General features: G+C 42.8%; 1 protein-coding gene across 3 annotated transcripts in view; it reads left to right on the forward strand.

Annotated features, from left to right (window-relative positions):
* Positions 1-27: 27 nt before the first annotated feature.
* Positions 28-13,711, forward strand: part of EBF1 (EBF transcription factor 1) — a 388,330-nt gene continuing 374,646 nt past the window's right edge. For all 3 annotated transcript variants that reach the window (XM_029942938.1, XM_029942939.1, XM_029942940.1), the window contains exons 1-4: positions 28-199; positions 2,294-2,450; positions 2,992-3,055; positions 3,670-3,725. In XM_029942938.1, coding sequence (XP_029798798.1) covers positions 66-199; positions 2,294-2,450; positions 2,992-3,055; positions 3,670-3,725 — 411 coding nt within the window. In that variant the 5' untranslated portion in view covers positions 28-65. The remainder of the gene's footprint in view (positions 200-2,293; positions 2,451-2,991; positions 3,056-3,669; positions 3,726-13,711) is intronic.

Below are 13,711 nucleotides of genomic sequence, written 5' to 3' on the forward strand. Positions count from 1 at the left end.
TTTTTTTTTTTTTTTTTCAATATTTTCAAGGGGGAGGAGATTTTCCACAAGAAAAGGTTGTTTTCATGTTTGGGATTCAGGAAAGCATCCAACGGAGTGGAAGCAGCATGAAGGAAGAGCCGCTGGGCAGCGGCATGAACGCGGTGCGGACGTGGATGCAGGGCGCCGGGGTGCTGGACGCCAACACGGCGGCGCAGAGGTGGGTACCGCTTGGGGACCGCGGCCGGGGAGGCGAGCCGCGAACAGAAGAGCCGGGAGGCGGTGGCTGCGGCCGCCGCGGGGCCCGGCCGCGCTCTGGAGTCCGCCGCTCGGCTCTGCTCGCCTTCGGGGCTCCGCGCTCCCCGGCCGCGCTGCCTTGGTCGCCTGCGGCCGGAGAGCCGGGAGCTGCCTGCGAGGAGCCCACGCTTTGCCGGCACTTTTCCCTGCTTCGCCAGTGACTGTTTTCATTTCGTTTTATGCCAGAAGAGGCGTCTCACCAGCGCAATGTTGGATATCTGTGTTTTTATGTGATTGATCTTTCTTTCCCGGCCGGTTGTCTCCTCTTTCTGTTTCTTTCTTTCTTTCTTTCTTTCCTTCTTTTCTTTCCTTTTCTTTTCTCTTTATGTTCTCTTCTTTCTCCTTTCTTTCTTTTCTTTCTTTCCTTCCTTTTTTCTTTCTTTCCTCTTTTCTTTCTTCTCTCCTTTCTAAACTTTTTGTCCTTCTTTCTTTTCCTTCCTTCCTTTTTCTTTCCACCCTTTTTCACTCCCTTTTTTCCTTTTCTTCCTTCTTCTTTACTTCTTTTCCTTTCCCTCTTTACCTCTCTTCCTTCTTTCCATCCTCCCTTCTTCATTCTTTTCTTCTTTCTTCACTCCTCCCTCTTCTCTCCCCTTCTCATTCCCTTTCTCTCCTCTTTTCTCTCTTCATGTCTCCCCAGAACCTTCTCTTAGTTCTCCGATCTTGTTCTCCCTCCCTCTTTCAGTTTTCTCGGTCCACCGCTAGCACGGCAGCTCCCAACTTAAAATCTGACATCTCCTAAAAGTCTTCCCCACCCTCTGTCATCACGGCCCCACTCTAGCCCCTCTCCCACTCTCAGCTCCTGGGACGCTAGACTGTGTGGCCTGGAGGCACTGCCCTTGGAGACTGACCTGGGGGAACTTTTCTGGGTACTCTTATCATCCTTTACGGGACGCCTGGTCCCAAGTGAGAAATGGCCTTTTTCCCCAGGACCACCAGCTGGGCTTGGGGGAGTAGGAGATTTGGCGGCCCTGGGCCCTATCAGACTCCGAGAGGGCGGAAGGGGAAAAAGGAAGATGACTAATTACCTCCTCCTCATCTTCACCGGGCAGGGGACAAGTGTCTGCGACACTATTCCCATCCCCGCTGAGTACAAGGATGGGGGTGGTTAGCAGTGAGAGTGAGTTGGGTAACTGGGCTGGAAGCGAAAGTGTGTGTGTGTGTGTGTGTGTGTGTGTGTGTGTGTGTGTGTGAGCGCGCCCTTGTGTTGGGCAGGTTCGGGCTGTCAGTGGCCTCCGGCGCCCCTGGCACCCGAGCCTCCAGTCCCCCTGCGGGCGCGCTCAGCCGGCACCCCTGGTCCATAGGATTTCTGGAATGAGTGTGAGGATTTTTGTGGAACTGCGAAACTTTGTCAGGACAAGTCTTTTCAAAACACCCCCAGCTCCCAGTTCCGCAGTAACCACCACCGACGGCTCGGAGTTGCCCCCCTCAGAGCCTTTTTCTCACATGTTTTATTTGGGGAGGGGATTTTCAGAGGCCGGGCACCCGCGCCTGGCGGGGGCACGCGAGGGTTCCGGGAGGACAGCTGCGGCTTCAAGCTGAGCCTGTTCTCCATCCATCCTCACCTGCCCTCGAGGCCGAGGCGGGAGATTCGCGGGGTTGGCGGGGACCAATTCCCATGCCTCCCTCTCTCCAAGTTGTAAACTACCCGCTGTATTCCGCGAACGCGGGTTCACTACGTCCACCTCCACTTTTCTTCCTTCCCACTCAGCGCGCGTCAGTCGGAGTAAAGGCGTGCAGGGTTTTCTCTCCTGCGCAAAAACCCAAACAAAACTTTCCCGGCTCTTCGGCGAGTTCGGGGGGCGCGCCTTGTGCTTGGCGGGAAGACTGGACACGCGGGAGCACGCATGGCCCGTCGCCGGGTGGGCCCCGGGCGCCGGAGGGGGCGTGTAGGGCGCCCACTGGGTGTTCCGGGGGCAGAGGAGGTTGGTGTTTGAGGGCTCGCGCGTGTGTCAAGGGTGACAAAGGGTCGCGCGTCGATGTCCCGCTTAGCCGTCTAACTCTGCGTCTTTGGCCGCAGCGGGGTGGGTCTGGCCCGGGCTCACTTTGAGAAGCAGCCGCCTTCCAATCTGCGGAAATCCAACTTCTTCCACTTCGTCCTGGCCCTCTACGACAGACAGGGCCAGCCCGTGGAGATCGAGAGGACAGCCTTTGTGGGGTTCGTGGAGAAGGAAAAAGTAAGTGGGCGCAGCGCCGCTGCCCCTCGCCCCCGACCGGGGAGCAGGCCCAGCCGCCTGGGGAGGCGCGCTCCTCGGCGAGTGCAAAGCACCCATAACACAGTCCTGAGCGGGGTCCCCCAAGCCACTTCCCGTCCTGGGCGAGCCCGGGCTCCTCATCCGTGAGGTTCTGCTCCAAAACAGTGCGCGCGGAGCCCCAGGGCTAGAGAGGGGCGAGCCCGGCTTCGCACTCTAGAGTCGAGGGCGCCTGGGATGAGCCCGCCCTCAATGGCGCGACCACGCGCGGCTCGGCTCCCACCTCTGCTGACCCAGGCCCGAGCCCCCAGGCCCCGCGGAATTTTCTGGAAGGGAAGAGGGAGCAGTAAGGGTCGGGAGGGCGGTAGAGGGATCACAGTTGGCCGCAATTTCTGCTGCTCCTCGGCCTGTCCGGTTCCCTGGCCGGGGGTCCCTCCTTAGGGAAAGTTGCTTCGAAGTCGGTCCACTCGCTCACACCGACCTCTCTCCTGCGTCTCTTGTGTCTTTGCGTCCCGCTGCGACCCAGGAAGCCAACAGCGAAAAGACCAATAACGGGATTCACTACCGGCTCCAGCTCCTCTACAGCAATGGTGAGGCTCGGGTCGGGTCGGCGCCGGCACCCCGGGGCTCTGGGTGAGGGCCGGGGGCGCAGGGAGACCCAGGAGGACGAGAGCCCTGCGCACGCTCTGCTGTCCGCCGTCCTCGGGGTAACGCGGCCTCCCCTAAGTTTCGCCTGAGGAGGTTTCTCCCAAGCAGGCCCAGAGCAGCCGGAGGGCGGCCGTGGCGGGCTCGCGCTCACCTGGGGCCAGGTGTGGGGCCCTGGCCCTCGCAGGGCCAATTCCTTTCTTCCTCCCATTCCTAAGGGAGGCTTAGCCCAGACTCCAGGCCCTCAGTCCTTGGGCTCAGGGAGCTACAGCAACCTTGGCCTTGATGGCTCCTAGAGAGGGCGCAGAGGGGCTCCCAACCGGAGAAGGGAGAGTAGCCAGGTGGGGATCCCGCCCGGTTCTCAGCAGCTGTGCTTGGGGACTGGGCCCTCTCCGGACACGGGAAGATGGGGGTGGTGTGCTCTCTGGGCTTCTTTGGGTGAGTAGGCGTTGCACACGCTTTGGAGCCCCATTCTTTGTTGTTTGTTTGTTTATTTAGCGGAGGATCATCTCTCACTTAATTTTCCTTCGTTCCCTACTTCCCTTCCCTTCTCCCCCAGGGATAAGGACGGAGCAGGATTTCTACGTGCGCCTCATTGACTCCATGACAAAACAAGTAAGTTTCTTAATTTCGCGCCGCAGGGTGACTCTAGCGCCTCGAAAATTGGGGGAGTCAAGAGGCTGGCTACTCCTTAGCGCGGGGTCTGGGACTCGAACTCTCAACCCCAGGGCGGACCTCAGACCGCCCTCTCAGCGCAGCCTTGCAAGTGCTGACTGCACTAACGCCTGCCGCGTGGGGAAGGTGGCTCGACGGCTCCTTCCTACCAAGGGAAACCCAGGCCTTATGCATTAAGACCACGGGGTGCTGAGTGGGGAGAGTAAGTGCCGAACTTCCTTTGACCCGGCGGAGGAGCCCCAGGGGGCGCAAAAGGTGCCCAGGGACCCTGGTGTAGAGTGGGTTGAACTTGGGAGATCCACACCATCCGGGCCTCTCCTGGGAGGTGTAGGGCAGGGAAGTGTGCGTGGGGGGGAGGGAGGAGGGCTGGGTAGCTACTCAGTAATGACGAAGTGAGCTGAGAGCAGAGATGACCCACTCCACAGATTTTTGTTTTCTTAAAAGGAGGTTGTGGTAGTAGTACTGTTGGAAGAGGGAGCAACAATTGTTAGAGAATATTTTGCAAAAATCCTCCTGCTTTTGCCTCCAAGTTTGGCAAGAAGCCAGGCAGCGTGAGTGAGCTTGTGGTCTTAAAGGTACACAGACGGCATATTCTGAAACTCCCCAACACACGGGTGTCAAGCAGTATACATTAAGGTTGAGTTATGGTTTAAAAGATACAATTATGAGCCGAGTCAGAAAAGAGGCCTGACATTTTAATGAGGCACAGGAGCCTTTTTTTTTTTTTTAGGAGCTTTTTTTTTTTTTTTTTTTTTTAATTTTAAGAAAAAGTTTAGTTTCAGAATTAAGTAGCTGGTTAGGTAGTTGGAGGACTTAGTAACAAGAAAGAAGCCAGCTTTATTGGGTGGGGGAAAGAAATTAGAACAAAGAGAAAAGTTCTCCATTGTGTACCAGCCACTAATTTAGTAAGAGGAATAATACTTATTTGTTTGATTGTGATTTTAAAATATCCCCTTTAAAATAAGGAAGGTGATCTTCCTTTCAGTGATACTGACTTGGAAGTTTTCAAATTAGGGCATACATGCATATTTAAAAATAGTTTTCAGATAAGCACGGCTTCAATATAGTATGCAAAATGCACATTCATACGCTGTTGGAAGTTTTAAAATCTGCTCAGCAAGAACTTTTCAATAATAGTTAACTTTGATTATTAGTCTCATAGTCTCATATTTCATTGTGAACCAGGTAAAAGACATGAGAGTATGAAATATAGTTTTAACAATAATATATAAATACCTATTGAAATCTATTTGCCTTAAATATTTGACTTTCTTGAAGACTTATTTAATTCTTTGTTGATTGGTCAGAGTAAATTCACATTTGTATTTTTAGTCTTGGTCTTATTTACTTTACTCATTTTGATTATTATATAGGATAGTTCCCTTTCATTTGGACACATTGTATTTTATGAGTTAAAAAAATTTTTGTTTGTCCTGGCAAGCAGAAACACAAAAGCCTGATTTCAGTAACATTTTTTGTTATCAAAACAAAAATGTCTTAAGTGGAGTTTTGTTTTAAAAAATTGTCTTTGAAACCATACGTATCTTTTCCTGCCATTCTCATCAGAGGAAAGAAAAGGTGGGGGGGGAGGGGAAAGTATGAACTCTAATACATATTCCATATGTATTTATTAGAATTTACTTTTTAAAAGATAACAAATCGGCACAAACCTGTCTGCTTGTGCAACATTGGCCACTTAAATATTAAATTATAGGCAGCACAGTGAAATGAACAATTTTAAAGAGTGCAGAATTGGGACATGTTTGGAGTGATTAACTGCTTTGAAAACTTTATTTTAGACTCTTTAAACAAAAAATGCCACTAGGAATTGATTTTCCCATTATGAAATGAACTGACTACACAGTCTCGTGTGGTGGGAGAATAATCTTGATTTTTATAAAGCAATACATCAAATATCATTTTACTAACAAGGTCATAGAGCTTAAAAACTACAGCTTAGGGCATTCTTTGACTGCATGGTAATACAAATTCTATGAGTTGGGGAGTGGGGAACTAGATCAAGATACAGTTTATTTGTAATAATAACAGGTATGAGAAAAAGTCATTTGCTATAATATGACATCTCACTGAAAGTGAAAATTATAAATGTAAACAATTATACATTTTGGTGGGGAGCAACCTGAAAAAGGTTTAAATAGTTATCTGAATTTATTCCAAAAATATCAAGAGAAAGTGATTTTTTTTGAGGTGTACTTGTTTGCTTTCATAATAATTGTCTAATGCCTTCTGGGTAGCTTTCATTTTGCAAGGCAATCCCTGACCGTTATCTGTTAGTTTGTTTGTTGAGTATGTGGTGTAAGAGTTGGGAAGTAGTTTAGCTCCTTGTATACATAGTTAATACAATAATCTTCAAAAACAGTTGTGTGAAGAAGCGTAACTTTCCTTGTCTGTGACATAATTATTATATTTTAGCCTTGATGAGTGAAATAGCAGATTCCCAACTAGCTTGAAATTATCCTAGGATAATTAACTACCATGTCCGCTTTAAAATTTCTTAATTTTTAAAATTTAGTTAAATATGCAATGACCTGTTCAATCAGAACTAAGGCTTGACATAAGCTGAGTAAATAGTTACAATTTTTTTCCCTTGTGAAATTCTTCCAGATAGACTCAGGATTTTGATATTTAGAGTACAGAATGGGATAATTTCAGTGATAGGATGTGTTCTAGTAACATTATAAATTTTGGAGGGACTACCTAGCCACAGTTCAAGCGTCTCTCTTAGCTGCTTGTTTGTAACATTTTCATATCAGAGATGTGGCTTTTTGTGTGTGGTGTCTTATCTTTGACTCACAAGTTGGGGTTAAAACTCAAAGGGAATCTTTGGCAAGGAAAATCCAAAACTAGCTGTGCACTCTATATTTTCATACAATGTTCTTGAACTTGGGTGGAGTTGGTATCCCTGAAGTCAAACAGAAATGTACTCAATCAACCAAGATGTATTAGTATGACACAGTGTTTCACACCTTTTCAAAGCGTCTCATTACACTATTTTGGGTAATGACTCTTAATTTTGGACTTAGCCAGGAAAGATGAAGTTTTATTACAAGGGAATGTGTCAGGATCTGAGTCCCCTTATCCCCATGCCTCTCTCATAAAGCACCAAGGATGTAATGATATTTAAAAAATTCATCCACCAACTAGAAAATAAGAGGCTTGCTTTTGGGAAGGGTTGTTCAAAACCAAGTTTAGCTGGACTAAAAATAGGTTGTTTTTGTGTCATTGCTGTTTTTGGTATTCCATTAGTGAGCATGCAGAAAGGCCTGTAGGATACAGAAGTTTATGGCTCTTGCATTCAGAAACAATATCTACTACAGTGGGGGAGGTCTGAGGTTTAATGTGGCTCATTTCAGATTTTCATGTAGTACTTGAAATATAATTATGTTATGTAATTGCTTTTGTGAGTTAACATTAAATAGTTAAACTTATCTTCCCTCCTACCATCTTGCTTTAAAAATGTGACATTTTTATAATTCAAACAAAGAGAACCAAATTCCATAAAGTTATCAAAAACTAAATACTCTTGCCCCCAGACAGAAACTGTTTTCTGGAAAGGTGAAAATGATAGTCACATAATCTTGGTCATGTGTGGATTTGAAGGGAGGTGATGGGGTAAGGGACCCTAAAAAGGTCCTGGCATAGGGGAAGTCCAAAGTACAGTAACCAGAAATGCTGTCATACTTATCTTAAAAACAAATCTTTATATATTTCTTTTGATGTTCCCAGTACTTTAAGTTATCGATGCAAGTGCATTTTTTTCCTATTGATTGTTTCATTATATCCTGCCACAGCTACATAGATTTGATTAACCACCCTTTCAGTTCATGGTTCCTCATTGGTAGATAAACACATTTTCAGTGTATTGATAAGTTCCAAAGGAATTCACAGGCCAGCAGAGAGCTTCTTTCATACATTCGGGGAAACAAACAAACAAACAAACAAAAAAGGCAAGTTTATAGTCAGGAGCCATGTTTCAGCAGCTTTCTCTCTCCTTTGGTAACATGTCAAAAATGCAGGTGATTTAAATTTCCTTGCACATAGAGGAATGAAGAAGTTTGGAATTTTTATGCATGATCAGGACCTGTGTTTGGGAAAATGTAAACTCATCACAGTGGAAAATGTGTTGTTTGGAGTCTGGGGGTGAAAACAAAGCTGATGGTTTTGGAGAGATTGCCGGAGCCAGATGGCCTAGTACTTCCCCAGTCTGGCGGTCCAACTGCTCCCTCCTGGATAATATACAGCCATTTGTTCAGGGATATTTACGCTAGAGCTGTTTCCATGTGAATGTTTGAACAGCATTAAAAACGAACATATTAGTGGTGATGCATTTATCGAACTCATATGACTACACCAATAGTCTGTTCTTAGGTCTTTACTTAAATTGGTGACAGGAGTGAAGGAGTGTTTGGATATTGGTGAATTGTTTATATAGTTATTGAGCAAGAATGATCTGGTCTCAATGAGTAATTAAAATATGTACGCATTTGGAATCAAACTAATGGAAATAATGATAGCACCTACCTTGAAGTTCTGTTGTGAGAATTCATACATGCAAAATGCTTAGAATAGTGACTGGCACGTATTAAGTGCTTAATAAATTAGCCACTTTTATTATTTTTTATTATTATTATTGTCCCATTGGGTTGACAAAGCCAGCTGTGTCTACTAATATCGATGTAAGTGTAGTTATTATATGAGTGAAATATCTCTTATTACTGTTAGGAAAAGAAGTATAATATGGGATTGTTAGAATGATTCAGTTTTTACCTTGGTGCTTGAATAATATAAGCAATTTTATTTCTTTGAGGCACTAGAGATGTATTCTAAAGCTAACTGATTTTGATACACATTCTCTTTTTATTCAGGGCTGTGATGTAACTGAACAGTATACTGAATATGATATCATTCCTCTGCAACTTTCCTAATTCAGTTCTGAAAACAGGCCTGCTTAGCTGCTGAGCTGAAATTACATCTTTATAATTTGTTCACCAGTAGCCAAGCTGCTAATTGAAGCAAAATAATTTTTTATTTTATCCCACTATTAATGTTGGATTGCTCTTTGACACAATTGTTTATGAAATGTCAGATTTGTAGTGTTTCCTTTGGCACAGGTTAATTTTTAACTAGGGCTCTTTCACCTACTGGAAATTTCTGGGATCACATAAGCTAGCACTTTTTTTTTTTAAAATAACAAGTACTATAACTTGGTCGAATGCAATGATTAATAGTATGGTACATTGATATTGTAGGTGTTCATATTATTTTTGATTAGTTCCAATTCTTGGTAATTTGCTACCAAAGGCTTGTTGACAATCTGTATTTAGGGGACATTTTCCTTCTGGTTTAAGGAGGTACATTGTACATTCATGAACTTATTCTTGAAGGTGACCAACTAGGTTTGGCCTTTATTTTGTATGTAGAAAAAGAAGTAACATATTTTCAAGGTTACTGTTTTTACTTAAAAGGAAAATTAGGAGTTTGGATTAATTATGAATAACCCACCTTTCTTTTCTTTTCTCTCTTTCCCTCTTTTTTCTTTTCTTTTCTTCCTTCTTTCCTTCCTTCCTCCTTCCTTCCTTCTTTTCCTCTAATGATGAGAAGTCTCCTATTATTTGATTGTAAGCCAAAAAATACTTTTAATGAAAAATTTTGCTCCTCAAACCCTTTTGGATTTTGAAGAACCAAAGTCAAAAATATGTTCCTCATCATCTTTATTTTGGCATAGAACACAAAGAGTTAAAACTATTAGAAAAGTAAACAAAGAAAAGCCTGGTCAATTCTCTGTATTTCCTTTGGCTATTGAAGTATGATCCTGGTACATGTTCACTATGTATCTTTCATTTCACTATGTGGTCTTTATCCATAGTAAGTTTCAGTTAACTTTTAAGACCCAGTGATGTTTTGGAAAAGCAGGGATGAACCACACTTCACAAAATGCAGTCTAAAATAGTGGGAACTGAGGCAGATTTTCACTACTGATTGACTTATTCCTTTTCAAAGATGATATAGGTGAATTTATAATTGGGCATTTGAAATTGATGGCACAGTAAAACTTCCGGTACTGCTGTTGCATAAGGCTATGAATGTTTAATGATTCCTATTTTTTGTTCATTAAAAAAATTATTCTGGAAAAAACCTTCAACCTGAAAATTAATGGAGTGTTAAAAATAATTTGCTATTTTCTTTCTGCTTATTAGAAGAGGACATTAAGAGAAGGGAGGTTGGTATATCAGAAAGTTGAATCTACTCCGCATGTGTCCTTTTGACAACTTCTTTATCAGTTTCTCCAGGTTTTTAAAGTTGAAATGAAGTTAGTGTTGTTTTTTCCTTTGCCTTTCTTCTTGTACAAGTATTCCTGTCACCTTCAGGGATTTATTTGCCATTGAAAGGATTATGGTCAATATTGTTTTCTGCTTGATAATTGTATTTTTAATTTCTTAGGTTAAAACCTGAATTTGCTTTGCAAACATCAATTCATTTATTGAAATAATATATTTTATATACTTTCTCTCCTCCTCCTGCCCATGTCTGTTAACAGGCCTCAGGTCTGTACTCCTGATAAACACATTGATTTATTTAAATCACTGTTGTCTTTGTCGTTCTCACAGCAGACTACCTTCCTCACAGTGAGCAGACGCATGATTTACTGTGGAGGATGAAAATAAGCCTTCTTCTTGGTGTCCCATTGTCTGGGCCCTAAACCAGCTGTCTATTAAAATGGTTTCACTTAAAATAGTCAATGCTGTTTATATGCTTCTGTGATCTCCCAGCTGATCCAGGCTCAGGGAGCTTTATTCACACCCCACAGAGGCACATATTTAAATTAGTAAGAAAAGCAGAAACTTCTAAGTTGGTATTAGAAGATCCTTTTCCTTTTAGGCTTAAAGTCTGGGTTTGCTGACCTGTGAACCCATCTTTACGGTGTATGAAATGTAGATGGTAGAAAGCCGATGTGTGCCTATCAGCTGTGTGTGTACGCTGGAGGAAGAACTTGGTGGCATTTTTAAAAGGTCTCTTTGCTGACACGCTGCTTCAGAGATATTCATCAAAATAAATATATCATATTTTCCCATTTTGGATCTCATCAGAATGTTGATTTTTTGGCCCATATCTTTCATACGTGTGTGTGTGTGTGTGTGTGTGTGTGTGTGTGTGTTTTAAGAAGCTTTTTCAGTAACAAATACTGCATAGGTGAGGTCAGAGATAGATCTGCCTGTGACTGAGTTCCACTCTGTAACTGATTCTGTTCTACTAAGCTTCTAGTTCACTGTACTTAAAGGGTTTTAATTCCACTTCATAAGAGAGTGAAGAGACTCCCTCTTTCTCTTGCTTTTATTTCAGAAGTCACAGAAGTAGTACTTCTTTCTCTGTGTTGATGTGCTGAAAAATATTGTTGAGGCCTCAAAAAAAGAGACAGCAGAAACTTCATGCTTCTACCCCTCCCCAGAACGCTTAACTACCTCTGAGCAAATGCAAACTCATGTTTTTATTTTTATATGCTTGATTTAGAGACACATTCTCCATCTTGATTCTGTTTGCCAGAAGTGAAGTGGCAATTTGGCATTTGATAAAGAGATGTATTACAGAGGTCCTGGGCCTTCAGCAAATGATGTTCAGTGACTAACGATAAAAACACAGGCTCCCTGGGCATCCACGGATCATCTCCTGTTTGGGGGAGTTGTGAGCCAATCTGTATTGCAGCGTGCCTTTCGTTGAATATCATCATGGACCCACTGATTTCCGTGGGACCAGCAGCCTCAACAAAAATAATATTGATATCATCTAGAAAGAATCAAAATGAGAAGGTCTGATGTAACTGCTATGCATTCCTCTTAAAGAAACCAAAAATTTTTTTTAAACAGGAGGGAAGCCCCTACAGTATCTGTAAATATATTTACCAAGTTACTTGTCTTAGTTTAGCATGACAGAAAACTGAAGTTGAAATGGAGGTTATCAGGGATATTAAGAGAACATTCAAAACATGTAGTGGTGACTGGATGGCACAAAAATGCATGATTAGAATTGTGTAGCACCATATTTGAGACCTAATCAGTTATTTACAGTGTTTCTTTGGTTTAGCAGTGACTGCCGTAAATAAAGCAGGCAGATACAATTTTTGGTTTTCAAAATGTTTTTGATTTACTTAACACGTTTTCTTGACTGAAGCAGCTTCTTGGGCATTTGAAAAGGTCTTTTAAGAATACAGGAAAGAATCATCAGTGTATGTTAAAACTAGTAGGTGAAAATCTTAGGCATAATATGATATTGCTGTAACTAGGAGATCTCTCCATAAGATAGTTATGCATTACATAAGATGAAGTAGTAACTTCACAGTGGGGAACTCTGGCTGATGGTCTCTGGTGGATGGCAGGCACCACCTTAACCAAATGGTCAGTTTGCCATACCATTTGGCTTACCATGCAGTTTACTATACCATTACAGTAATAGAATTAGTTGACAGTGTGATTTGATAGGCTGAGAAGAACCCAGAATCACATCTGTGGTATTCTGGCCTTGAATTGTGTAACATTACTTTAAATCTGAGGAAACATCACACAAATCCAAACTGAAGATATTCTCCAAAAGAACTGGCTTATATTCTTTAACAATGTCAATATCATAAAATACAGACTCAGGAATGTTCTGTTTTAAAGGAGACATGGCAACTGAATGCAATGATTGGTATTTTATTTTATTTTTTTCCGTGAGGGACATTATTGTGTAATTGGTGAATCTCAATAAAGTCTGTAGATTAGATTATTGTATTGTATCAGTGCTAATTTTCTGATTCAGATAATTGCACTGTGGTTATGGAAGAGAATTCTTAATTTTAAGGACATACATGCTGAAGTATTTAGGGTATGTCTCCAGTTTATTTATACATGGCTCAGGAAAAAATTGAAAAGAATAAGCAGATTTAGTGAAGTGTAAACATTTGAGAAATCTGGTTAAAGACTATCTTGTCATTCTTTATGTATTCTTGCAACTTTCCTGTCAGTCTAAAATTATGTCAAAATAACACATTAAAAAATACAGGGTTATGGTGGGCTAACCATAAAAAAATGGTTTTGATGGGCCAGTGGTAGAGAAAGCTTTTCTTCTTATACAGGTACTTTTTGTCATGTTTTTATTTGTTGTTGCAATTTTTGTTCTGTAATGGAGTTAGATATCATACCCAGAGCCTGCTCTAGGGCCTACACACATTGTGTCTTAAGCTGTCTCCGCCACTTACGGGTTCTGAAAGTACCAGTCTTATAAACAAAGCATATTAGAGCCAACTGCAAGTTAGTTACTGCAGCATCTCTATGTCCTGAGTAAAGATAGTCTCTGGTTAATTTAAGTAGTTTAGTCACCAAGAAATTGAGAGTTACCTGAATGTGTGAAAGTAGTTTTATTAATAATCTGAAGCTGTGTTATGTTAGTATTATGTAGTGATACAGTGCTAAGTTAGCTAGTATGTAACCTGATACAGGCATTGCCCTACGAGTTGCTGTGTTTGTCTTTGGCCTAGGTGTTCACACGTAGATCTTCCAGGGCGCTGCCCTCTCGGGGAAACTTCATGGTGATTTGAAGCAAGATGTTTGTATGCACATTACTGAAAACAGACAAAGACATATTGGCTGATGAGGTGATTTGGAATCCACATTTTGGGAGTCAGATGTAGTACCTCTCAGTTGAGGGAGATAACTCTGTGGCTTAAGCCCACACACACAGCATCTGCCTGCGAGTATTACTGTTTGGGTGGGTGTACGCCTTGGGGAGCACATGTTTTCAGCCTGTAGGCGGAAGGAAGGATTTTCCCTGATTGATGAATCATCTCAAAGAAGACACAGTTAGTGAACCGACTCATTAACCATACCGCTACTTGTTTTCTGCTCCTCATCTCGGGAACACTACATGTTGGC

This window comes from Suricata suricatta, chromosome 6 (assembly GCF_006229205.1).
Source record: "Suricata suricatta isolate VVHF042 chromosome 6, meerkat_22Aug2017_6uvM2_HiC, whole genome shotgun sequence".
Classification (NCBI taxonomy): Eukaryota; Metazoa; Chordata; class Mammalia; order Carnivora; family Herpestidae; genus Suricata; species Suricata suricatta.